This window comes from Ochlerotatus camptorhynchus, unplaced genomic scaffold (genome assembly GCF_037179485.1).
Source record: "Ochlerotatus camptorhynchus isolate MF236.1 unplaced genomic scaffold, CSIRO-AGI_Acam_v1.1 ptg000146l, whole genome shotgun sequence".
NCBI lineage: Eukaryota > Metazoa > Arthropoda > Insecta > Diptera > Culicidae > Ochlerotatus > Ochlerotatus camptorhynchus.
In genome coordinates this window covers 22,790-49,097 of record NW_027040636.1, presented here as the reverse complement: position 1 = coordinate 49,097, position 26,308 = coordinate 22,790, and the positions used below count along the sequence as shown (strand labels likewise).

The window sequence follows — 26,308 nt, the reverse complement described above, 5'->3', positions numbered from 1 at the left end:
AGGAAAGGCAGCAGACGTTTATTCAAACACTCTTTCACGTAAATTTCTTGGTTGACAGTCCCGGAAGCTATGAAAATGCTGCTTTTCAAGCCACAGGTACAGATGGCTTGCCAAACCAGATATTTCTTTGCGAACTTTGACAGTTTCATGTGCTTGAAAACATCTGCTACCTTTCCCCTTCCTTTTGCCGTATAAAACTCCTGTCCCGGAAGCTGCTTGTAGTCGGCTTTGACGTAGGTTTCGTCGTCCATTACCACGCAGTCAAACTTCGTCAGCATCGTCGTGTACAGCCTCCGGGATCGCGCTTTGGCCGTCGTATTTTGTTTATCATCGCGATTTGGAGTCACTACCTTCTTGTAAGTCGATAGTCCGGCTCGTTTTTCGGCTCGATGCACGGTTGTAGACGATACACCCAGCTTATTTGCGGCATCTCGGAGAGAGAGGTTAGGGTTTCGCTTGAAACTACCGGCAACTCTCTTTGTCGTCTCAGCGGCTTCCGGTTTTCGATTTCCCCCCGATCCAGACTTCCTGGCTGTCGACAAACGTTCCCCAAACACTTTAATTACATTTGTAACGGTTGATTTGGCAACTTTTAGCGATTTTGCCAACTTTGCGTGCGAGTAGCTCGGATTTTCGCGATGCGCGAGCAAAATTTTGATACGCTGCTCTTCTTGCTTGGACGGCATTTTGACAACTGAAGAGTGAATTCCAAAATCAAAATAGGAGCAACATTCTACACACACACACCTTCAAAATGAGGGGTGTTCAGGTTTTTTAAATGCAAAATTGAAAGAAATACGTCAAGTTGATATTGACCAAATTTTGACCGTATCACCCTTTATTAATTGATGGGTTAAAAATTGAGCCCATTAGTGGATATGCGTACTTGTATTAAATAAGGGTTGATTTTCAACCCATAAGTGGTTTATTCGTTTTTAGCGTGTATTAAATATCCAACTTCAAAGCATTTTTTCTGCTTGTTGTATGAAAAGTCCCATTTTCTTAAAATATTAGCTCTTATCCACATTAGATGGGTTGAAATTTTTACCTGTGAGTAATTTTTACCCACAACTTTGGGATATTTTAACCCAAAATTAAGTAAATTGTGCTCGAAAGCAGGCAATCGTGGTTTTACTTCAACAGGGAATAGTTTTGCTTCTCAATTAGAAAGAGTATAATGATGACAAACATATCCAAGGTAAATAATTACACATTAAAGTGCATGAGCTTTATCCTCAAGCAAACACTACTTACTGGAAAATGTAGTACTGGTCATCTCCATGGCATGCTCCTTTAATTTCACCTAGCCTAAAAATACCTTTGAATAAGCTAAACCGGCCATGGTACGTAAACCGATAATGGAAGTGTTGCACTCTGGGCTGAAATTTAGCCAGCAATTCTGCATTAATCAACGTGGTCGTAATAAATGCGTTATCGGACATTAGGTCACACATTCTTTGCTTAGTGTGTTTGTTGAGTTAGCGGGATCCAAAATAAAAGTGTCTGATTTGCTTTCCAACCTCGGCCAAATCCAATGCTGGGTCATCTCGTAGAAAACATGGCACAAGCCGCTCTGGCTCTCTTCTGAAAGCTTTAGTTTGGTTTTTTCGACGTATTAATAGAATTGGCAAAATACCCTCACTGTCGGTACAGCCAGTGATCAGCGGCGTTTGAATTGTATCGAATTGCTTCAGTAGCTCTTCTGGGGTGGTAGTGATTATGCTATCTTCCGTCTCGATTTGTTCAATGACCGGTCGGAACAAAAAATTCATGGATAATTTTTTCTCATCTTCATTAGCAACGTCGTGTTGATGTTTTACTAGCAAGTGAGCTGGTGCCTTCATAAGTGTATCTGCAAAGGAATAAATTGTGTTCTGTTACATCGTTTTTAGTGGTTTATGGGAGTAAGGCTTATGGTGGAAAGTGTCGAACGGTTTTCAGTAGTTGTTATTTAAAGAGACTGATAGAGAATATAAATTTGTGGATTATTTACATGAACTTCGTCTTCTTTGGCTATATTTCGTCTCTACTGGGACTTTATGCCAGCTCTCAACTTATTGTTCTTTGAGCACTTCCACAGTTGTTAATTGAAAGGTTTTTAAGCCAGTGCCATTTTTGCATTCGTAGGGTTAAGATATAATTTCTGTCATACTAAGCACAACCCGCACTTTACCCTTCTATTTCGATCGGGTTTGAACAAATAATGGAATTTTGGAATCTATGAAAGAAGACCTTTAAATTTATTTACCTCTCTATATGTACCGTTAGATTTAATAAAGAATTACAAGTTGTTGAGATATTGATAAAAATCTAACACCGCTTCAATTCTGTAATACGAGTTTCAATTCCGTCACAACACATTGAAAATGGATTCACTAGGAGCGTTTCTTTTATATTCGAGAAGAATGGATGTAAATATTATCTTATGCCATTTATGGACTTTTTTTTGGTAGCTTCTGAACTAAATTATCGTACCGAATGTATGATTGAATAGTTCACGTCGGAATCATTGAAATATTTGATGTTCAATATGACAGAAATGGGCCCTTATGCCGAAGTAGATGATGATGATGATGATGTGGAAATTACAATCATACTCTATGTTCAAGGCAGTCGAGAATTTATCCACTACCCAAGAGCCTAGCCAGGTTTGGACCGAGGAGAAGGCGATTTTTTTTAACTATGGAGGATTTGGCCGAATGCCAATAGGTCGCACGCCATTTTTCCGAACGCTTTAATGTTATTGAGTTAAGGAGGGACAATCACCGCTCCCCTGCCCCCAGTGGCTACGCTTACGCAGTCGCTTTGCTTTACAGCGGCGCCTTTACCTACTGAGCTAATGGAGGCCCCATTCACATCAAAATCTGTTTGAACACTATTTTTATCGTGTTCAAGATGTTTTCAGAGTTTTCACAAACTGACTTCATGAAAAAATCAGGGCAATCACTGGAGCAGCGTTGACAACGATCAAAATCGCTTAAATATCAACACCCATCTCTCAACCTCAATCAATCCCAACATTACCGAGTGCTGTCCACATTTCCTCATATCTGGGCGCTATCCGTTCATTAATAGCTGACAACGGAGTTTGTGTTTTAGTCGGAAAGACAACATCTAACCAAAAACAATATCATCTGACCTCGCCTCTTTCTGGATCTGCTCGATATGTCAAGTATGTTTTGCCTGATTGTGTCCATCCATCTTCCAGCATAGAATATTGCAGGATCGCCTTGACAAAATCCACCCGCAAAGGCACACTGAGTGCAAAATAAGCGTGTATAGTGACAACTATAGTCACTATATTCATAGTCTGGTGTAGACAAGGATGGGAGCCAATTTGACTTGTCACTTGCAGCTTGCGGGATCTAATCGAGGAGGACTGTTTCTTTTCAGATCAATGTTATGGAAGTACTGCAATCGTGACGATAACTAAATGGAACAAAAATTTAATCATTTTAAGTGGTAATTTATCAATGAAGAACATCGACATGGTTAATGCGTAGACAACAAACCAAAGGAAAAAAAAAGAAAAAAAAAACAAACAATACATAAAGTTTTTGAGAATTTTTTTTTATAACGGATGGAATGATAATTTAGCAAATACATTGCAGGTGTGCGTTGCAAAGTGCAAGCTGGTCGATATTCTTTTTAAACATTTCCTCCTGTTCCGTTTAAAATTGTCCATTGTCAACTCAGATAAAAATCTTTGTGTTGTGCAATACGAAAATGTTCTGCAAAAGCTCCAGCATTTTTATGCGGTGCCAAATTTTTATTAAAGAAATCAAAGTTGTCAGTTTGAGTGAATCTGTTTCCGGCAGATTTTACAAATAATGACTACAGTGACCACCTCTTGATCAAGATCAAGGAATCAAAAATATCTCAAAATGATAATATGACAAGCGATCAACGAGCCGAATGATAACGCTATGTCAGAAATGGAAAGCAATAATGATATGATCTTCTTCCTTTTTTTTCATGACAAACAACATTTCCAATCTAGCTCGCTCAGGCCGGTAGAAGGAAATGACCACATTGTTAGCAAGCTGCTTCACTAAGCAAAGTCGAAGATGATATACGTGTGTTAACTGAATTTGGTTGTTGTTGTGTCTTTTCTCGATTCCGATCAAGCTATGTTCTCAACCATGTGTATTACAACAAAGTAGGCAAGCAATATATCATCATCCTTCTACCACTCTGATCGCGCTGTGTTGCAGATAGTGTTTGTCGTGGTAGTCGTAACAAGCGTTTTGCCTGTTTCATTGGTCGCTTTATGTGTTTGGATTCACGGATCAAGATACATTTTTTTAATATAATGTTGTCAGCTTGCAATTTATTTTTTCTACTGAAAAGTTAATATGCGATTTATGTAACGCCCGTTAAATGAATGAACGATTATTACTATGGCATCAAATATAAAATATGATTGCAGACACTTTTTTCCCTGCTTTGAACTTTTTGTCGGTTAATCTTTTTAATGTAAAAAATTCTGAGATGGTGCTATCAATTCAAAACTTTAGTGTCATCCACTTAAAAAATGACATCTAAAGTTTTCAGTCGCAAAATTAAATTTAATTGGACGTGACTGTAAGAATCTTATCTTGGTACTATATTACAATATTTGAAACAATAGATGAGGATAATAAATCTATTTATTTAAAGGAAGTAGGAAAAAAATATTTTGTCTCATAATATCAAAATGCTCTCAAGAACTACGAATTTTATTTGTAGCTGTTAAGTGCTTCTTACATAAAAAAGGATGGGAGGTACGATGGTGCCATAAAATTTATAATTAAAATAGGAGAAATGGCTCTATGGATCTAAGATTGGGTCCATCGCTAAAAATCTGCTATGTATCAATTTTATCTAGATGAACGCGTCATTGAGACGGTACTAATGGATATTTTTGGTCGCTATTGAAAATTTAGTCGTTTTCTGAATTTATTAATGGGCCCAAAATAGGGGCATTTAGGCCGACATTACATACATTTACCCTAAATTCATTTTCAGAAAATTTCGTTAAAAATGTCCAAGCGTATTTGTTTTTCAATACAGTTCAGTAATAATCATTTTTGCTTTATATTTCTTGTAATATGGAAAAAATAGCTAAAATATATGTGAAAACATTCACATTTTTTTCAAAGATTAGTCTTGATTTGAAAAGTTCTCTTGACTTGTGGAAAATACATGGAGGTTGGAAACTTTTCTTTAAAATTTGAGCGGCAGATAACACGACCGTGCATGTCTCATAGCAGTCGTTTGAGAAACCGGGTGAGTTTCCAGTCTTCTTGATGTGTTATCTTAGATTTAATACAAAGCTATTCAACAGTGCGTAGTCAAAACAATAGAGCCATCTTAAATTATATTACCATTAAGAACATTGCATTTCTGTTGTTTGTTAACCAATCCTTGTGAAATTTTTAGGACTTATGAAATAATCAATATATCATCGTTTTGCATCGTGATAATTACACGCGATTTTAATATAAACCTCCTGATGTATTGGTGAATATGTAATATTGGATGACCCTTTCAGTGAAACTTTTTTGTCTTTATGATGTAGACATGTTTCAGTGATGGCATAATCATTAGCAAATGGATATTTTTCTGATTTCATACGCTCTCAATATAACGCGCGAGCGAAATATCATGCTTTATATTGATTTTACTGATTCAGTTGCACCTCATTTTCTCAGAAGGAGTAGGCATAATAATGCTATCTCTTTTTTCTATTCACCGATGGCAGTCGCAAACACTACTGCTGCCAGTCGTTATGGAAGTTTCGGTTGCGTTCGGGTGTAAATCAAAAATCATTAAACTCAATCTCACCACAGCTTGGTGAGATTTGTAGCTCGTGAGTTTTGTTAGTTAGCTATTCCGTGCTAGGATATCACAGCTTGCAATATCAACCGCAGATAATTGCTTGTTGATTGTTGTCTTCGAAAATTAAGCGTGAACTTGTTATTTGCGCTATCTTTGCGAATTTCAGAGATGAAGCCGCCTGTGGCTGTAAATCTCCTAAATAAAGGAAATCAATCAATGTCTTTACGACCAAAACATGAACTATTTTATCCACCAAAATGTAGTCCTAATTAATCCAAGAAACCTCACTCGAGACTCATAATTTCTTTGATTGGTATATAAAAGAGATACAACGATTGTAGTGACGCTTCAATGTAAGATGGGTCTATTGTTTGCAAAAACGGCTAAAATTGTAAGCCATCTTTTGAGTAGTATTGATGGCAATTTTTGGATACAATTTTTAGTACTATCGGCCATAAAACTGCTTCTTTTAAAAAAATCTGTTTTCTCGATACAAATTAACACCGCATATTGTCTTTAGTTTCTCAAACTACGCTCCTATCATTTTTTTAGAATAACACCACTCGTACCGTAATGCACCGAATACCGGACAGTCCGTTAATCCGGACATTTTATTTTCAATTAATTAGTACGTCTACTTTGCAACATAATGAAGTATCTGATAATTCTGAACGATGATAAATTTTACGTGCTGCTTTGACACGCCTGGTCACATTATAGTTCAAGAACGGAAATGTAAACCAATCGCTATTCAAAGTAATATGATTAACATTCGCAATGTAGATTTGTAATGCATTTTTTTATGAGAAGATCGTGTTCCCTTCATGTGTCTTTTTACCCTTTAAAAAGTTTACCGATAGCCAGTTGGAGTCGATCAGTTACAAAACAGAACTAATCATCTCAGTCCACTAGCCCAAGGTGAACCAGCCCCTGGCTTAAAACATTGTAAATAAAGCAAAAAAAAATCTCAGTCCACAAGTACAAACCGTAAACAGTAGCTCAGCTACCCGTTGAACACTTAGAAAATTTAATGATGCTTTATTTACACACCGTAAACACCTTGATCACAATTTCCCTTGTAGCCAAGAATCTTTGCCAGCTTGCGAGCTTTTTGCTCCGGATCTGTTTGAAAAAATGATTTCGTACACACAATTCCACTCTGACAAATCGCACGGTTGAAATATTTTCTGAAACAAACAATGGTCAGTGACTATTATTCTGGCTTAGTTTCGATGCATCATACCTGGAATTCACCGACAGATAATGCAAATACGTTGACCAGCTACCAGCACTATTACCGTAAATAGTGACATTTCCGGGATCACCACCAAACAGATTGATATTTTCTTTCACCCACTTGAATGCCATCGCCTTAAAATATGATTTGTTTTATAGCTGTTGGTTTTTCATGGCACATGTTTGACAGATTTCTCACCTGATCTTTCAATCCAGCATTTCCAGCAACTCCCATGCTCGGTAAACTTAGAAATCCAAACGGTCCAAGACGATAATTCATTACCACTACAATTACTCCTTCCTGCACTAGATGGACGGGATCGTGCATAAAGGTCAGCGCTGATCCATAAATGTAGCCTCCTCCATGGATGAAAATCATTACCGGCAGTTGTGGATTGCTGTTGAACTTATCCGGTAATTTCGGGGTGAACACGTTCAGATACAGAGCTTTTTCTGAACCTCTGATTATAAACGGAATGTACATGTTGGCTTGTATGAACTCTTCTCTATCTACAGCACAATCAACAACGGAGGTATAAAATTTATCGATTGCTACAGGTGGTTTGAATCTAAGGTCTCCTACAGGCGGTTTAGCGTAGGGAATTCCTTTGAAATAATGATACGGTCTTCCGTTTGGTAAGGTCGTCGTTATTCCACGCAACTGACCTTGACGCACTTGCACAATTGGTCTGAGAGAAGTGGGCCATACTTTTATGATCCGATTCTTTAAGAAATACTTCACAGTTCCAATCACCAATCGATAAATTGCTATGATAAATTCATTCATAGCGGTTGACAATTTTATTCACAGACCACAGAAAACATTTCAACTGGATGGCGAGGTGCCAACTTTTTAACTGAATTGATTTCAGTCACCGAGAGATACGAATCGACGCATTCAGAGGTCAATGACAAACTGATTTCAAATGCCGCTATGTGAAGATAGCGTTGAAAGTTTTGTAGAAACTAAAAACAAGTTGTTCGCATCCATGGGTGAACGGCTGTGCGCTGTGTATCATGCTTTAGCATGAGATGGTGGATCTAAGATTGGGCCCATATCTAAAAATCTGCTATTTATCAATTTTATCTAGATGAACGCGTCATTAGGACGGTACTTATGGATATTTTTGGTCGCTATTGAAAATTTATTCGATTGCTGAATTTATGTATGAGCCCAAATTAGGGGCATTCAGGCTGACATTACATCCATTTCCCCTATGTAAAACAATTGACGGACAAGATGGAATTGAATCAATTTGTCTTCTTTATAATCACTCACGACGAAAACGATGAAGATGCGTGTAACCCTTTTTAAAATCAAACAATTGCTGTGCACTGAACTGTGAATCACTTCAGTATATAATCTTATAAACAACTAGAAACTATATACATGCATGGGCTTGAAGGACAAAGTCAACAGGAAAGGATGAATCGAAACCTTGAGAGCTTTTAATGTATACTTGCTCAATGATAAAGATCGCATTAAGGAGACACACCTGTTGATGGGTTTCAAAAAATCGTTTTTTTTTTTGTACTTTCAGCATTCTTTACCTTCTAGAATGTTGTGTCAAGATGCTAATTCAATGCACAAAGTCGTTATGACTGGTTTAGTCTTGTGTTAAATGCACTTTAAAATAACTCAAATCTTTGAACGCGTTTTCCTCAAGTCCACATTTCTTACCTTGAGAGACAGGAATCTCGAAGACTATTCGATCAATTTAGCTGATTCTTCTGTCCGCGATGTAAAAATGAATGATCTAAAATCTAACTTACCTTTTCGCGTTATGAGACGATGCAAGGTCAGGCCAAATCAGTACATATTATATGCACAGTTTTTTTGAGCAGTTCCAGGCCAAATAGCGGAAAAATAAAAAAATAAATAAATTTCACCTTTCAGAATTCCATGAAGCTTCGCATAGTAGTTCACTAGGGGCAATGAACCAAATTTGTGTTGAAATGGTAATCCAGTGTCCTACAACTTTGTTTAAGATATCATTTTGATTAGATGATGGTCTAAAAAACACCTTTTTGAAAAATTAGGTGTGGTTGTGTGGTCACAAGCTTGGTTCATTGCCCCTAGTGAACAATTATGAGATTTTTCATGATATTTTGAGAAGGAAAAAATCGTCAGTAAAACTGTTCTTCTGCATAATCCGAAACACTTGCGGCAAACATATGAAATACTTCAAATCTCCTCATACATACAGAACCCTCATAAAACCAAAATTGTTACTTGGGTAAAAAAGTGTGCGTTTGACTAGTACTCGCTCATTTTCAACTTCTATTCAATTTCCATACTAACGTACTCTAGCAGAACTATCCACCTACCCTCTTCAGACCTTTCTCTAGCTAATAATTTATCTCTCTAAAGCTTCATGTTGGATAGCATTTCCAACCACCTCTGAAATACATTTTAAGCTTCTCCTTAGAGTGCAAATTGTATGGCAAACATGTAGAGGTTCCTCACTATGGTGACTATAACAAAACAAAAAACAAAAGCCAAAATAAGTATACTACGGTTTTAATTGATAGGTGGTATTCTTGAAAAGGTCCCTGCTACATACTACTTGAAAATATACCACATACTACTTGAAAAACTAGATGGCTAATGAGCAATATGAATGAGAAATTGTCTAATGTGCATGATGAGTTTAAAACCGAACGCAGCAACCAATGTACGGATTTTTTTAGCATTCAGGTTTCAAAACTCGTTGTTTGTTAAACTTTTATAATTAAAAACTTTAAAAAAAAAGTTAAAGATTCAGATATTTTTCGGTATTTAGAGCTTATCACAAGAGTCTTTATTAAAATGTATATGAAATGGTTGATTATATTTATTCAAACCAGCCTCATTGATGTTTAGTTAATGGAATGGGGAAAGGAAATGGAAATGGTAAATATTTCAAAATAAACAAACATACATCAATGTTATGATTCTTCATCAGATTTGTCATCGTTGGTTGTAAATTTATACCAATTCATTTTTTGGGAGGCAAAACCGGTATTTTTTTAATTATTCCTTGCTAACGTGTAAGTTCCACTCGTTTTGGTATCAATGTTGCACAAACTTTCTGCGAACTGAACAAGGAATCTTTCAGATGGTATTTGTAATTAAAACATTTCCGATGCACATCGGCACGTATGCGTCTACGTTTAACCATACATTGACGGCAATCGAATTTGCACGAAGGCAGCTTCCACACCTGCGTAGGAATATCGCTTTCATTCAACACACATGGGCCGGGACAAACGGCTTTACTTCCCTTCCGAAGAACGACGTGACCATACATTTTTATGCCTCAGAAAAATCCCACCGACCTCAGCTGGGATTGATCCCAGACACATTGGAGTGAGAAAGCAGTCACGCTTACCACTCACCACCGGCGCCGGCTAATGGTTGGTGGTTCCATATTGTTGTAGATAATTTAAAGACATAACAGTAGGGATTCACACCGCGATAAACGACAACATATGCACTTTAACCAAAACAGATGACCGTTTGACAAATTTCCCCGGCTTTGTAAACGAAAAAAAGGCTACTGTGATTAAAAATAAGCATTCAAGGTAATTGGCGAGGGGCACGCAATACAAAGAACCGGTGCGTTGAAGTTAAAATGCAATCAATACCCCGTTCACATTACAGCGTATATCACGTGATATACGCTGTCTTGCAATGAGCACTCATACATCTAGTTTTCACTGGAAATCCTATGTATGAGTGCTCATTGCAAGACAGCCTATATTACGTGATATAGACTGTAATAAGAACGAAGTATAATACCCCGTGTTAAAGTAATTATTGCATTTTGAAGTAGAACTGACGGTAATTAAAATTACATATCCGTAATTATTGTAATTATGTACTTTAATAACGAAATTTCAACTGTAATCAATAGAGTTAAATAGTAGTTAATGTTCTACATTGTGTAATTAATGTAAATAAAGCAGTAGTTAATGGAATTAATTTAATTACAGCCGTTGTCTGCGTTGGAGTTAAAGGTTATTGCGTGCCCCTAGGAAGTTGGCTTGGTTTCGTACATTTTATTCAACGGCATGTTTCCGGCATAGAGAAATATAGTTATGAACATTTCAAAATTTAATGTTATCTAGTAAGCATTATTTAGCAACAAAAATGTTTAAATTGAATTTTTCTCGATTTCGTGTTTCAGGCACATAAGCCAATTTCCCATTTATGAACAGTTTACATTTTCTCTTTAACTAACGCATCAATCACCTATATCCGCTACTTTAAGAAATAGAAGTAAGTTGTAATTATATTTTTGACGTAGGACTACGTCTTTCTTTACTATGCTGAGGGTAACATAACGAAATCAAAAATTTGGCATGTAACGAAAACGCGTGGTATTTTCAAGAGAATATTTTTCAAAACCAATGCGAAATATGTAATGCAATATGTGATTGGACGGATACATTATAGTGAAAATAGTTAAACAAATTTATCCAACAACATAGGAATATTCCTTGAAGCAATCAGAAGAGCGGCAAGAATCTATATTCTCTCGCACGGTCATCAATTTTCAGTCCATGCAAAAGTCAAACTAGCACTCCGCAGGTAAAAAAAACGGTTTCCACTTCGGCGAGCTGTTTGGAACTCAGAGAAACGCTAGAATGAGGGGAGGTGGTGAGCAGCGTCCATAAAAGCGACTGCCAAATCACTCCCACTGTCGTCTCAAACCAATCCCACCTTGGTCATTCTTTAAAGCAGGCCTGATAGGACTAGGAACTTTAAATAATAATTAAATATTTCAAATGAACTAAACTTGAAAAGACGGATCTGTGTCACTTGATAATGCATACATGGAAAACCACACACATAAAAGAAATAAAGATCAATTAAAGAAGCTCCCACCGTCATTTACAGCCAGACAGTCGAGCTGGTTGGAGCTAGGAGTCAACGCCAATACAGGGTAGGGAGCAATGAAGAAGTCTTAAGTGGACCCTACACGATTGCTTTTATTGACAATAATCGTATTGTCAATACATTCTATATTGACGTCAATACATCGAGATTGACAATATTTCTGAATTCACATCATCAATATTATTGTCAATAATTCCCCTTCGCGTCAATATATTGATAAGTGGACCCTGCACGATTGCTTTTTTTTGACAATAATCGAATAGTCAATACATTCAATATTGACGTCAATACATCGGTATTGACAATATTTCTGCACTCACATCATCAATATTATTGTCAATAATTCCCCTTCGCGTCAATATATTGATACTTGTGGGGTTCGCTTTAGGCTCGGCAGAGTTAATGCTGGTGGCCGAGCTGATCAGCAAACGGAATATCAGTTAGTGAATCCAATCTTTTGTCCGCTCAGTCACCAGCACGACGGTTCATTGAAGCTCAGAGGAACACCAGAATGAGATGAGGCGAAGAGCAGCGTATATATAAAAAAAAACTGTCAAATCGCTCCCACCATCATTTGCAGCCAGGCAGGCGAGGTGATCGGAACTAGGAGCCAACGCCAGAACAGGGTAGCAATCCTTCAACCATAAGTCTTAAGCACCTGGCAGAGTTAAAGCTGGTGCCGAGCTAAAGGAAAAGGAATTACAAGCAAATAATACAAACATATGTCCACTCGGTCAGCTCCAGTGCAAGTTGGGCTCAGTGACAATAATTACTACAGAGTAGACTGGCCCAGAGATTTTTTTAATCACTTTTTTTCAACGGGCCAACTCCCAGATTTATGCCATTTGGTGATAAATCCGCTCTCTGAAATTTTAACCTCATTCGGATGTAACACGAGCTGGTGCTTTTGGTTTAAAGTTTATATGAGGATTTAAGTTGACATATATAGAGAAATAACATCCCTTCACTCTTTCGTGCATAAAACTGGTTCAACAAACTCATTTAAACTCAGAATTTCAGCACATGTAGCTTAAGGTTCAATTTACTTTGATGCTTTTTGGAAAATTTCAAAAGCAGTTTTTTTTGACGCATTATTTTAGATTGCAAAAAGCTCGCGTCATTTTGTGTAAAATATCAAAAGTAATCGAATAGTGCGAGTTTTTTTACAATCTGAATTAATGCGTTGGAAAAAACTGCTTTTGAAATTTTTCAAAAATCATCAAAGTAAATTGAACCTTAATCTATAAGAAACAACTTTGCTCAAGACAGCATCATGATTCAAGTTAGTATTATGGAAATATTCATTCATGAATTTATATGTGCATCTTGTTCATATATTGCATCAAAATACAGGCAGCTTATGCAACTTATCAACTAGTTTGCCACTATAAAAAAATAAAAGTTACATATTTTCCACAGGCCAACATCTGAATTCTGGTTAGATAACCACTCTTAGAATGTGTCAGCTGTTGGTGCTTTTGGTTTAATGTTTAGGTTAAACGCGAGTTGTACTTAGTAGGACGGAAATTATATCAAAACCCCTAGTAGTAGTAAAATTACGTATGTTTCTATTTATTTTGATTGTACATTGATTTAAAATTTCAATTGATTAAGAGAGCAAAGCGCAAAACCAAATGTAACGGCCAAGCATGGTCCGTCAAGTTTCCGTTCGTGCCACTAAGCACAGACCATTCTTCTTTTTTTTTTCTGTATTTACAGTTCATTAAAAATATTAGGAAACAATTTTGGACAACGCGTAAATCTAAGGTTCTACAACCACGTGGGGTGAAATGCCCCAGCTAGGATATAAAAAAAAACAGCGCAACAAAGGGAAGATATGCCTCAACTGAATGTTTTTTTTTTTTTTTATTATAGTCACTTTAACACTCTTGGGTCATTCGTGACTTGTCCGGGGATGAGATTTGAACTCGTGACTTTGGCGTGAGAGGTATGGATGTTAACCACTACGCCGGGGTCACCCCCACAACTGAATGTTCTATTACAAGGTAATCAACTGAGTATTTTTTATCTTTCAAAAATAGATTAGTGAACTGAAACTTGTAACAGATTTCCAAAAAGGGAAGTTCACCGCTCCGAAAAAAAATTAATTAGGTTTTGATTTTTAAATAAAATAAATATTAAAAAAGCTGAAAAAATTCTAATTTTCTAAAAAAAATCACGTTAAAAGACATTCTTTGTAAAAAGTGGACTCAAAAAAGACGGAAAACTCGCATTTCTCGATATTCTAGTCATCAATCGTCATCATCTTCTTCGCTTGAATACGAAATTTACAAGAAACCAACAAGCACCAAAAGAGCATCCCCTATACTTATAACCATTCGTTCCTGCAGAAAATGGCCGCCTTCCACCACATGCAGACTCTTCCACTCAGCGATACAGGAAAGGTTAAGACATTACCACCAACTATCGACGGAGGACATCACGATATTTTACGAACCGTATTTACACTATGGAAACTGGATGTTGCAGAGAGCCTCGGGATCAACAAACAACGGAATTCAAGTTTACTCAACAGGGATGAAGGAAACGAACACACATGGTTTTTCAAGTTACTACCTATTACACATCAACGAGTAAGTAACGGAGTACCTGCTCCTACAGGAAAATAAATTCAAGATTACCTAGCTTCTAAGTGAAAATGTGTGTTAAAGTATATTTGGTAAAATGCGATGTTTTTCTTTAGTCGAGTATTAGTACAAGACACTGAAAAAGTCTGCACATTGTAGACGAAATACGCGGATCTGCCGGGTAAGGTAGTGGAATTAAATGGAAATTACTAATCTTCTCTCTCTCTCTCTCTCTCTCTCTCTCTCTCTCTCTCTCTCTCTCTCTCTCTCTCTCTCTCTCTCTCTCTCTCTCTCTCTCTCTCTCTCTCTCTCTCTCTCTCTCTCTCTCTCTCTCTCTCTCTCTCTCTCTCTCTCTCTCTCTCTCTCTCTCTCTCTCTCTCTCTCTCTCTCTCTCTCTCTCTCTCTCTCTCTCTCTCTCTCTCTCTCTCTCTCTTTATATCCGTAGAAGCCATGGAAGTTATCTGGCGGGATTTGAAAACACACATTAAAAAACGATTCTCTGTCCTGAACAACAAAAACTGTCGGAAATGCGTCAAAATCATACCCGACCTCCAAACCATTTTGGAAACTCATAAAAAAACACCATTAAGAGCCCTCGAAAGCCTATTCCAACGCAAAGAAGGTGGTTAAATTTTGATCACAAATTCGGAAAGGACCAGATACTTCCTAAGCAATTCGAGAGTCCCCACAATTTCAGTTTGGGTCTAGTGAACTAGTCACTCGATTTCTCGAGTAGCAGTTCTTAAGTCTCGCCGCCAATTAGTCCTATTTCATGCGTTATTTTGGTCACCGTTGCTCATTTTAATTTATGCCATTATGGCAAAAAGTTGGACTCGAAAAACCGAAAAAATAGTTTTTTTGGTTTTGTTCAGAGTCGAACTTATTTTCATGATGAGATAGAAAAAAATATTTCTACATATAAATTTTTTCAATGATCTAAGGAAAAAAAACTGTCCTGTTTCCACCAATTTTAGAAACACCAAACCGCAAAATTAAAATCAATTTTAAGTGGTAAGCTTTTCGGTAAGATTTAGTCTGCCTGATTTCTGGCAAACATCATTTGTCGTTTGATTGTTTGTTTTTTAAACCTACCTCAGGTTGAGTTTCGCACTGACAAAAGTTCAGTTTTGCACTGGCTAATTGCAATTAACACGGATAATCAGAGAAACATCGCTAATAATCTTTTGAGCTGTGTGTTGGTAAAGCACACCGCATTTCATCTTTAATGTTTAATCTAGTACTGTATTCCATTTTCATCTGCTACATTATGGATAATCCAGATACATTGACACGAACGGTACTAGCACGCGCATAGCCAATTCTACAATATTAGGGAATTAGTTTCTTGGGGTAGCGTAGAACGCATCCTTCTACCTCAAATAATTCACCCTGAAATCGATAGATCGATATAGATGTAATAAATGACAAAAGATTTCTAGTATAAGAAAAATCTTATGTCATTTATCACATATATGAGATTTTTAGAGCATCTAAGATACTGATGGGGGAAAACTTAATGTATGTGTATTTTCAGGATGAATCACTGATCACTGAACTAATTAGGAGTTAACATTTCTGACTTAAAATTAATACAATCAGAGAGATGCATAATATTGTTTTCCTTTGATTTGTTTTCCGTTGATACTGTTTTCCGTGCTGAGTGCCAATGCTACCGACGCCAGAGAGACAGTTCCCACACCTGGACCCTACATATCGACCCATCAACTCATGGGCCAGGGACCAACGGCTTTACTTCCTTCCGAAGGACCGAAGGAAGGCGTGATCATAGATTTTATGCCTCAGAACATCTCGGCGGTGCCGACTGAGATTGAACCCAGGCCTTTTGGAGTGAGAGGCAATCACGCTTACCACTACCCCACCGGCAGCGCTCATTATTTATTTACATACATGTAAATATTTAGAAAATCAATATAAATTAAACTACATACTTTGTATCGAAACACCAAAACCTTCAATCGTACCTATCAACTTGTTTATTACTATTCAAAACAACATTCGAATTTTCTCATAGCTTACCTTTCATATTGAGTCCAGTTCCACTTAATCCAGCGTAGTTCAGACTCATTGTTCGTGTCTATTACCACCGTCACTTCACGTGATTAAAGTGATTGGACGTGTCGCTTGAGTCACTGGTTTGTTGATTGGTGACGACGAGACACATTCCATGATATGTTTTCAGCTGTCGGTATAATTTTGACCACAATAGAAAAGGGCCTATCAGCTTTAGCAAACAAAACTTGTTATGCCTTTTTCTTGCGAAGTGACGCTCGTCTTCAAACAAACAACATTATCGAGAAGGTGGAGAAAATTTAATTTCTCTTCCCGATGCATTGTAGGGATTCAGGTGGCCAATAGTCAAAAATTGACAATCTTCGATTCGTAATTTGTGTTTTTCAATCGGTCGAAGACTATTCAACGAAGAAACACCTAGATAATCAGTTCTCTAAACTATATGCTTACCGAGATACAGGTGATAGAGTCGGAAGTCGCCGATTTGTGTGGAAATCAATAATGCAATCAATCTCACTGTGTTGAAAAAATGTTATCCTATGTTTGAATATGTTTCAGATATTGTAATTGTAAGCTTGAAGAGGATGTACTTGACCATTAAAAGTATAATATTTTGACTTACAAACTAAGCGTTTATTTAGCTAAAATATACTAAATAACAAAGTTTATCGAAGACTGAGTAGCAACCATTAACATGTGCAGTCAGTCTAAGCTACGCTAAGCCATACAATCAAAGTTTATCGAATATAAATGAATTTTTTTTAAATGCCAAGAGAAGACTGAAATCAGATTTGGCTACTAGGACGTCATGAAAGGGGGTTAGTTTTGCAATTAATAAATCGAATATTTGACCCCTTTTCACACTTAAGTAAGTTTAAAATAGCACGAAGAGTATTAAAAATCTTATTGTAGCCATTCCATGATGTGTCAAAAGAATCTCTTGAGCTTCACGGACTCATAAAGATTTCCAGGAAATTGTTCAAGTCTTCATTGAGTCTGTAAAACTTTAAGGGCGTAAGTCAAGAATACTGTGGAGAGCAATAGGTATATATGTTTTTTTTTTTTTTTTTTTTTTTTTTTTTTTTTTTTTTTTTTTTTTTTTAACTCTTTATTTGTTCCAAATTCAAAATAAATTACATTTCATTTTAACCTAGGTGCTCCAGTTACTGCAGTAACGTACCAGCCTTAATTGTTATGATATATATCTAAGTGTTTTTACATTGTTCATGTCTTGGCAATTAAGTATTTTAAACAGGTTTTTTAACCTGCATGTCAGTATAACAATTGATATCTTAAAACTAAAAACTAAAACTAAATCTTATCTAAGTATAAAGGGAATTAATCGTTGCAATTGAGGATTGTAACGATTTTTGCCTGAAATTATTAATTATTTTGTTGGACATTTGTTCTAAAGTCTCAACATTCGAAATTCTATGTACCTCGGTAGTACTGTACCAGGGAGGCAACTTCAAAATCATCTTCAGAATTTTGTTCTGAATCCTTTGAAGTGCTTTTTTCCTGGTAGTGCAACAACAAGACCATATTGGCACAGCGTAAAGCATGGCCGGTCTAAAAACTTGTTTAAATATTAGAAGTTTATTCGTCAGGCAAAGTTTGGATTTCCTGTTTATAAGAGGATACAAACATTTAATATATTTGTTACATTTGGCTTGAATGCCCTCAATGTGATCTTTAAAAGTTAATTTTTGGTCAAGTATTAATCCAAGATTGGTTGTTGGTTTGACCAGGAAATTGGAACTCCGTTCATAGTGACTATGTGACTACTACTAGGTTTCAAAAACGAAGCTCTAGGCTTATGTGGAAATATTATAAGTTGAGTTTTGGAAGCGTTGGGAGAAATCTTCCATTTTTGTAAATAAGAAGAGAAAATATCTAAACTTTTCTGCAGTCTGCTGCAAATAACACGAAGACTTCTTCCTTTAGCGGAAATGCCTGTGTCATCAGCGAACAAAGATTTGTGGCAACCCTGAGGCAAATCAGGGAGGTCCGAAGTGAAAATGTTATACAATATAGGCCCAAGAATGCTACCCTGAGGAACTCCTGCTCTAACAGGTAGTCGATTAGATTTGGAATTTTGATAATTTACCTGCAGAGTTCTGTCAGTTAAATAATTTTGAACTAATTTCATAATATAAAGTGGAAAATTAAACTTTTTCAATTTAGCAATCAAACCTTCATGCCAAACACTGTCGAATGCTTTTTCTATGTCTAGAAGAGCAACTCCAGTTGAGTGGCCTTCAGATTTGTTTGAACGAATTAAATTGTTAACTCTTAAGAGTTGATGAGTAGTTGAATGCCCATGGCGAAATCCAAACTGCTCATCTGCAAAAATTGAGTTCGTATTGATGTGAAGCATCATTCTATTCAAAATTATTTTTTCAAAAAGTTTACTTATTGAAGAAAGCAAACTTATTGGACGGTAGCTAGAAGCTTCAGCTGGATTTTTATCCGGCTTCAAAATTGGAACAACTTTTGCATTTTTCCATTTATCAGGAAAGTATGCCAAATGGAAACATCTGTTAAATAATTTTACCAAGAAAGACAAGGTACTCTCTGGGAGTTTTTTGATGAGGATATAGAAAATTCCATCATCACCTGGAGCTTTCATATTTTGAAACTTTTTAGTTATAGACCTTACTTCGTCCAAATCAGTCCCCCAGGAATCATCAAAAATATTTTCCCGAGAGAAAATATCCAGAAAATCCCGAGCAACCTGATTCTCAATAGGACTAGTAAGACCCAAACTGAAATTATGGGAACTCTCGAATTGCTTAGCAAGTTTCTGAGCTTTTTCCAAATTTGTGATCAAAATTTTACCACCTTCTTTAAGCGCTGGAATAGGCTTTTGAGGTTTTTTCAAAATTTTTGTGAGTTTCCAAAAGGGTTTGGAACTCGGGTCTAATTTAGAAATATTATTTTCAAAAGTTTTGTTCCTCAGGGCAGAGAATCGCTTTTTAATTTGTTTTTGCAAATCCCGCCAGATAACCTTCATGGCAGGATCGCGTGTTCTTTGATATTGTCTCCTACGGACATTTTTAAGACGGATCAAGAGCTGAAGATCATCGTCTATTATAATTGAATCGAATTTAACCTCGCATTTTGGTACTGAGGCAGCTCTTGCTTCAACTATAGAAGTAGTCAGAGATTCAAGAGCATAATTAATTTCATCTTTGGTTTGCAAAGGAATGTTTGGATCGAAGTTATATTCCATAAATGTTCGATACTGCTCCCAATCAGCTCTATGGTAATTGAAAGTAGAGCTGTTGGGATTACAAATTATTTCTTGGGATATTTCAAAAGTTACTGGAAGGTGATCAGAACCGAAGTCAGCATGGGTAACCAATTGGCTACAAAGTTGACATGAATCAGTTAAGAACAAATCAATAGTGGAGGGATTTCTTGCAGAAGAAAAGCATGTTGGGCTGTTTGGATATTGAATAGTGTAATAACCTGCAGAACAATCATCAAACAGAATATTACCATTGGAATTGCTTTGAGCATTATTCCATGAGCGGTGTTTTGCATTAAAATCACCAATAATGAAGAATTTAGACCTATGACGGGTAAGTTTCTGGAGGTCACCCTTGAGAAAATTCTTTTGCTGGCCTACGCATTGGAATGGCAAATAGGCAGCTATAAACGTAAGTTGTCCAAATTTTGTTTCAACAGAAACTCCCAAAGTTTCAAAAACTTTGGTTTCAAATGAAGAAAGAATTTTATGTTTGATTCGCCTATGAATAATGATGGCAACGCCACCACAGGGTCCATCAAGACGATCATTTCTATAAATCAAGTAATTTGCGTCCTTCTTAACCTTATGGTCAGGTTTAAGGAACGTTTCAGTTATAACGGCAATATGCACGTTATGAACTCGCAAAAAGTTAAATAGCTCGTCTTCATTATCTTTAAGAGATCGAGCATTCCAATTTACAATATTTAATGCTTTAAAATCCATTACTGAATTTTAAAGTCATGACAATATTATTAGCAAATTTTACTCCAGTTTGAATAGCATCAAACATGGAGTTAGATTTAAGCATATCAGAAATCATGTCAATTAATGATTTCTGTAAAAATTCCATTTTGGGGGCAGTAATGCTTCCTAAGTCAAAATTGTCAAAATTTCCGTTAGAACGTTGGTTAGTATTTTGATTTCTACCCGCTGCAATAGCAGCATAGGTAGCTCCATTAACTCGCTGAACATTGTTAGCATCGAGGGGAGTAGGTACAGATGAAACATTTGAAGCAGGGGTGATATTTGTACCTACGGGTACGAATGTAGAATTTGTTCCTCGCTGACCGTTGTTAACAGCAGAGGAATTTGTACCTGGTCGGAAACGTGGAGCGTTTCCTACCTGACGGTTAGAACGAAATTGTAGGATCGCTTTGCGAGTCTTACATTCCCAAAAATTGGATTTGTGGTTTTCACCACAATTTGAACATTTAAATTTCTTAGGATCTTCCTTCACAGGACAGTCGTCCTTTGCGTGAGAGGAATCACCACAATTCATGCATTTAGCTGGCATGTAGCAATTTTTAGTTCCGTGACCCCATCCCTGGCACTTACGGCACTGGGTGAGGTTTTGGAAATTTCCTCCAGTCTTCCTGAAGTGTTCCCACTTCACTCGGACATGGAGCATAAGGCTAGCTTTTTCTAAGGCCTTAAGGTTGTTTAGTTCACTAGACTTGAAGTGAACTAAATAAAAATCATTAGAAATACCGTTGCGCGAATCGCCAGGACGGGATTTCATTTTCATTTTGATTACTTGGAGTGGCACAACTCCAAGTAATTTTGCCAGTTCATCTTTGATCTGATCCAGGGATTCACCACTGGGCAGTCCTTTCATGACAACCTTGAACACACGTTCAGTTTTGGTGTCGTAAGTAAAAAATTTGTGCTTCTTCTCAGTAAGATACTTGAGAAGACATTTAAATCCGTCCAAGGTTTCAGCCAATACACGGCATTCACCCCGACGTCCAATTTGTAGTGAAAACTTAACTTTCACGAAATTCAAAAGTTCCATGCGAAGAGCATGGAAATCGGTAGTGGTTATCACAATAGGGGGAATCTTTTCCTTCTTGGCATTAAGCCGGGAAAGTTTACTAGAATTTTTCTTGGATGATGGATCATTCTCATCATCCGTGAGCAAATCAAATTGATTACTCAAATTAATTTCATCAGAAGGGGGGTCAAGAGTTTGCCCCTTTCTTTTGCGTTTAGGCGCCATGGCGGCAGTAAATTTTTATCCAAATCGACTTCCAAGCAGATTACTATAAGAATCTGAAGGATCGAAGAGGAATTTTCCAAATCGATATCCAAGAAGGATTACCTCGGGTAGGGTCCAAACAAGGATCGAAGAGGAATAAGAGTTGAACAAGGTAGAAAATTTTTACAGGTTGAGCACTGAAAAGTGCTGTTTAAATTTGTTGTAGCTTTAGGTAGTAGTAACACTTCCTTCAGGAAAAAGCAAATAGATCCGCACGGCAAGAGAGCACGATGCGGACTGCAGCAATATATATGTTAATAATACCATTCTATGATGTAAGTTAAGGTGGGTAAAGTATGTATGGAGGATCACAACCCCTTGCTCCTCGCTATTCCCAACTAACAATTTTAGCTGCAGATTAGCTTATACAGCCAAAAATTGGCTTATACAGCTAATTTTTGCCTGTATAAGCTAGTCTGCAACTAAAATTGTTTGTTGGGTTCTTTCGAAAAAAAAAAAAACTCAATACAGATTGACCTGTAGAGAGGTCTTCATTAACTTTGCTAAAGTTTAACGATTGGTTACGGTCTGTATTTGCGGGAGAAGTTTATAGTTTGTATGGAAAAAATGTACAGCGAATTAACAGAAATTAGACTGAACACAATGACAGTGGCATAGTGGCACAGCGGCAAACGCGCAATGTATTTAAATCGCACTAACCACTGTACCGCTGCCACTTTGGCGCATTTCTACCCACAATGCATGCGCGCAAAATCTATTTATTTACGTGTTTTTTTTTTTTTTTTTTTCTGAAGAGACGATTTCGTTTTCTAGAACATTATCTCAGATGTCGTTTCGATTAGATGAGCCATTTTCGTGCTATGGTTTATTGAGAAATATCGAATATACCATTTTGAAAAATTGGACGTGAGTAAAAATGGCCGAATTCCGGCACAAACTTAGGTCATTGCCCCTAGCAAACGATTAGGTGGAATTCGGAATTCGGTGAGTGAAAAATAAAATCGATTCGTCAGTAGGCGTGGAACTGCTCAATCTGAACGATTACAGGCAGGAATTTATTTATTATTTTATACGCATCTTTCGAGAAGAAACACGAGAAAAACACTGTGAAAATCAAAATTTTACGAGCGACCAATTACAGCCTTCAACACTTTTTGCCTACCACTGAAGCGTTGAAGAGTGAACCGTAATTGTTGGGAGGGAGGTGGGTGGGGGTAAGTAGATGCGCAGTATAATGCAAGCTAGATTTTAAATATCAGGATAAATTAGTTCCATATGCACCCGATGTGGTGTGGTGAAATAACCTTACTTGATCTTATTCATAATTCTGAGACTTAACCCATTAACGCCCAGTGATCTATTTATATATCAGCATTTTTTTTATCTTAGAATATCCTTAACATCTTGTCTTCACATAATGTGAGAATAATCCTTGGGTTACTCCTGGAAAAAATCGTGTATTGTCCAGAGGCCAAAAACGACTTGGGCGTTAACGGGTTAATGTGTAAAAATGCTAGTGGAAGAACTGAACTAGCAATGATGCCCGTCATATTAATGGTTGTAGAAATGGAAAGCTTAAGAAACATTTCGTCAGGCCATTTTACCACACTGGCGGTTTGGACTGACTAGCCCCTATAATTACAGAACGCTTATTACACTAATTTAGTTAGGTGTCAGGACAAAGAAGGTGTCAGATCGTTTGACCCATTACCGTTTGACCAATTTGCTGTTCTGAAATTTGGAAGATAATGGTGGTGTAAAACATTTTACCGGTTCTGGAGCTCGAATGATGCAATTTTTACTTATCAAAATGTGCATATGGAAGGTAACTGTCTTCAGCGAACTTTCTTGTACAAAGTTTTGCACAAATTTGACACCATCGCATTTAAATTGGTATGAGATCATCTCACTGCTATTAATACAACAAAAAACAGAATTTATCCAGCTACGGTGAAAGTGGACCAAATAATTGCAAATAAAACCTCGTTTTACTAATTTTCAGGTATGTATATTAGACTGGCCCACATTTAAATGGGAGATTATTTTCATCATTTTTTTCAACGGGCCAATCCAAAGATTTGTGCCATTAGGCGGTAAATCCACTCTCTGAAAATTTCAGCTCATTCGGATGTAACACGAGCTGGCACTTTTGGCTTAAAGATTATATGAGGATTTTATTCAAAATGTATGGAGAAATAACATCCCTTCACTCTTTCATGCATAAAACTGATTCAGCAATCTCGTTTAAGCTCAGAATTTCAGCACATGTAGCTTAATCTATAAGAAACAACTGTGCTCAAGACAGCATCATGATTCAGGTTAGTATTGTGAAGATATTCATTAATGAGTTTGTGCATTATGCTCGTATATTGCAACAAAATACGGGCAGCTTGCGCAACGTATCAACTAGATTACCTCTAGAAAATAAAAGTTCATATTTTCCACAGGCCAACTTCCTGACTTCTGTCTGTAGGTGAGATAACCACTCTCTGAATGTTTCAGCTGTTTTGACGTAACATGGACTGGTGCTTTTGGTTTAATGTTTATATATGAGATTTGGATGAAATTTCCTTATATTAAAAATGCTCATATGCATTCAAAAGCGAATATCTCAATAAAACTAACCGGATTCATAATGCAGTCTGCAGCAAAATTGTTACTCATTGTTTGAACTACAAGTTTTGAAAATCTGAATCAAATCGAGAATAAGGAAACTTTTTTTTGATCGAAAGAGTGTAGGTGGCATGTTTTATCCAAAATCCTCATACAAAATTTAATCTAAAAGTACCAGCTCATCCTACAACCGACACTTGCAAAACAAGCTATCAAATTACAGTACCAAACTAAAGGCTCTGGCGTAGTAATAATTTTTTGGTCAAAATTGGTATAATTTACACCAATTTGAGTAATTAGATCGAAATAACTCATGTCATATAATTTTTGTTTGATATTTTTTTCTCGAATGTTGTTTCAACCGTTTGTGTTGTATGAGAGAAATAGAATGTCGCACACAACAACGAAGCGAGTGTAGCAAAAAACGTCAACTGGTTTAACCCCTGACTACACGCAAACCAAAAATGTATTACATTGAATGTTAGTTGCATGTCCTATCATCCTCCGCAGCGAATGATATAAGTTGACCTTGCAGACGTTTAAATAAATTTTTATGTGTTTTATTTCATGTTCTGTTTACGCTTTCAACTATTCCACCAAGCATTTTATTTATAACATTGTAGAACGCCGCACACACTTGCCACGAAGCACAGTTCTGATAAACGCAACGGTCGTGGTTTGAGTCCCAGTCGGCCACCTTTTTTCTATTTTTTTTACATTTATCTTTATCCATTTTTCCACATGTTTCTTTCAGCATTAGATCTCAGCTCGGTTTATCGCATCCTCCGTTAATGCGGTCTCCACAAGCATGTTATTCGATAACCTCTATTGTATACTGTGAACGTGGGTTATTTCGCGCACTTGAAAATCAATTTCATATTATTCATGCAAATGGTTAAAACTAACTTTTAAGTTTGTATTATGATGTTCCCTGTGCAACTGTCAAAAGCTTACAGCTTTTTGTAGATTATCAAAGGCAGAATAAAAATAAATTGAACGGGTGGTTCTCAGTCCGTAATTTCAACAGAATCTGTTAGCTGTTAAGCTAAGATACTGCCTCGTAAATAAGTATTTGGTTTTAAGAATGGAGTATTTTGAAGTGAAAAGGTGTTGACCAAGTAAAAACAAATGTTCTCTGTCATTTTCATATAAAAAAAACCCCAAATCATGTTTTAATTGCAGAAATAGTGGTGCGCAGAAAAAGGAGCAGCAATACTACAATAGTGGATTATCTTAACCGTCCACAAAAATACTTTTTGCCAAACCAACTTGAGCCATTTTCGATTAATTTTATTGTTTCTCTATTTTTTAAAATCCATACTATATGGGACGTATAGTAGATCTATTGTAATAACAATATTTTAGATTTGCTTGTATGATATTTATTCATCCAATATTTAAGATCGATTGTTGGCAATAGATTTTGTAGTGATTGTATTTTATGTTATGACAATTGTTATGAACAATTGTATACTCTCTTACTACGCGGCGCTAGTTTACATATGAACTTCCTACAGCTGTATGTCGAGATCCTGGTGATATTTTTATTGTCTTCAGCAAAGTTGTTTAGGTGAGCAAGTCCTTTCAGATCGCGGTTACACTAGTTCCGAACTCTCTCACTATGTGAAGCTAGTGTGCAAGCAAACTACTTTAATATGCAATGCCTGGAAAGCCTACCAATATAGGATGTTGCTGTGCAATGTGATCGTTTACGGAACAGAAGCGACTTTTAGGTCAAAAATCAAAGTTTGACACCATTTTGGATAGTGGTCATCGGTTTTATAAATACAGTTGTTTTTTTTTAATTCTTCTTTCGTAGAGCGAAGAAAAATCTAGAAAAACCAATGCCGTTTCAATGCTTTAGGACGTAATTCGGACGGAATCGTAGA

At 36.7% G+C, this 26,308-nt stretch overlaps 1 protein-coding gene across 1 annotated transcript; it reads right to left on the bottom strand.

Annotated features, from left to right (window-relative positions):
- Positions 1-1,353: 1,353 nt before the first annotated feature.
- On the bottom strand, positions 1,354-7,865 carry LOC135700995 (esterase B1-like). The gene is made up of 4 exons (XM_065221692.1): positions 7,256-7,865; positions 7,064-7,191; positions 6,871-7,007; positions 1,354-1,852 (listed from the first exon to the last, which is right to left on the bottom strand). The coding sequence occupies exons 1-4, from the start codon at positions 7,841-7,843 to the stop codon at positions 1,479-1,481; spliced, it is 1,227 nt and encodes a 408-aa protein (XP_065077764.1). The 5' UTR covers positions 7,844-7,865; the 3' UTR covers positions 1,354-1,478.
- Positions 7,866-26,308: the final 18,443 nt, after the last annotated feature.

Excerpts from the sequence above, each read along its gene's own strand:
- LOC135700995 (XM_065221692.1), bottom strand. The coding sequence starts at position 7,843 with ATGAATGAATTTATCATAGCAATTTATCGATTGGTGATTGGAACTGTG. Across the intron at positions 7,192-7,255 it reads ATGCTGGATTGAAAGATCAG|GCGATGGCATTCAAGTGGGT; the intron begins GTGAGAAATCTG and ends TCATATTTTAAG. Across the intron at positions 7,008-7,063 it reads TATCTGTCGGTGAATTCCAG|AAAATATTTCAACCGTGCGA; the intron begins GTATGATGCATC and ends TGTTTGTTTCAG.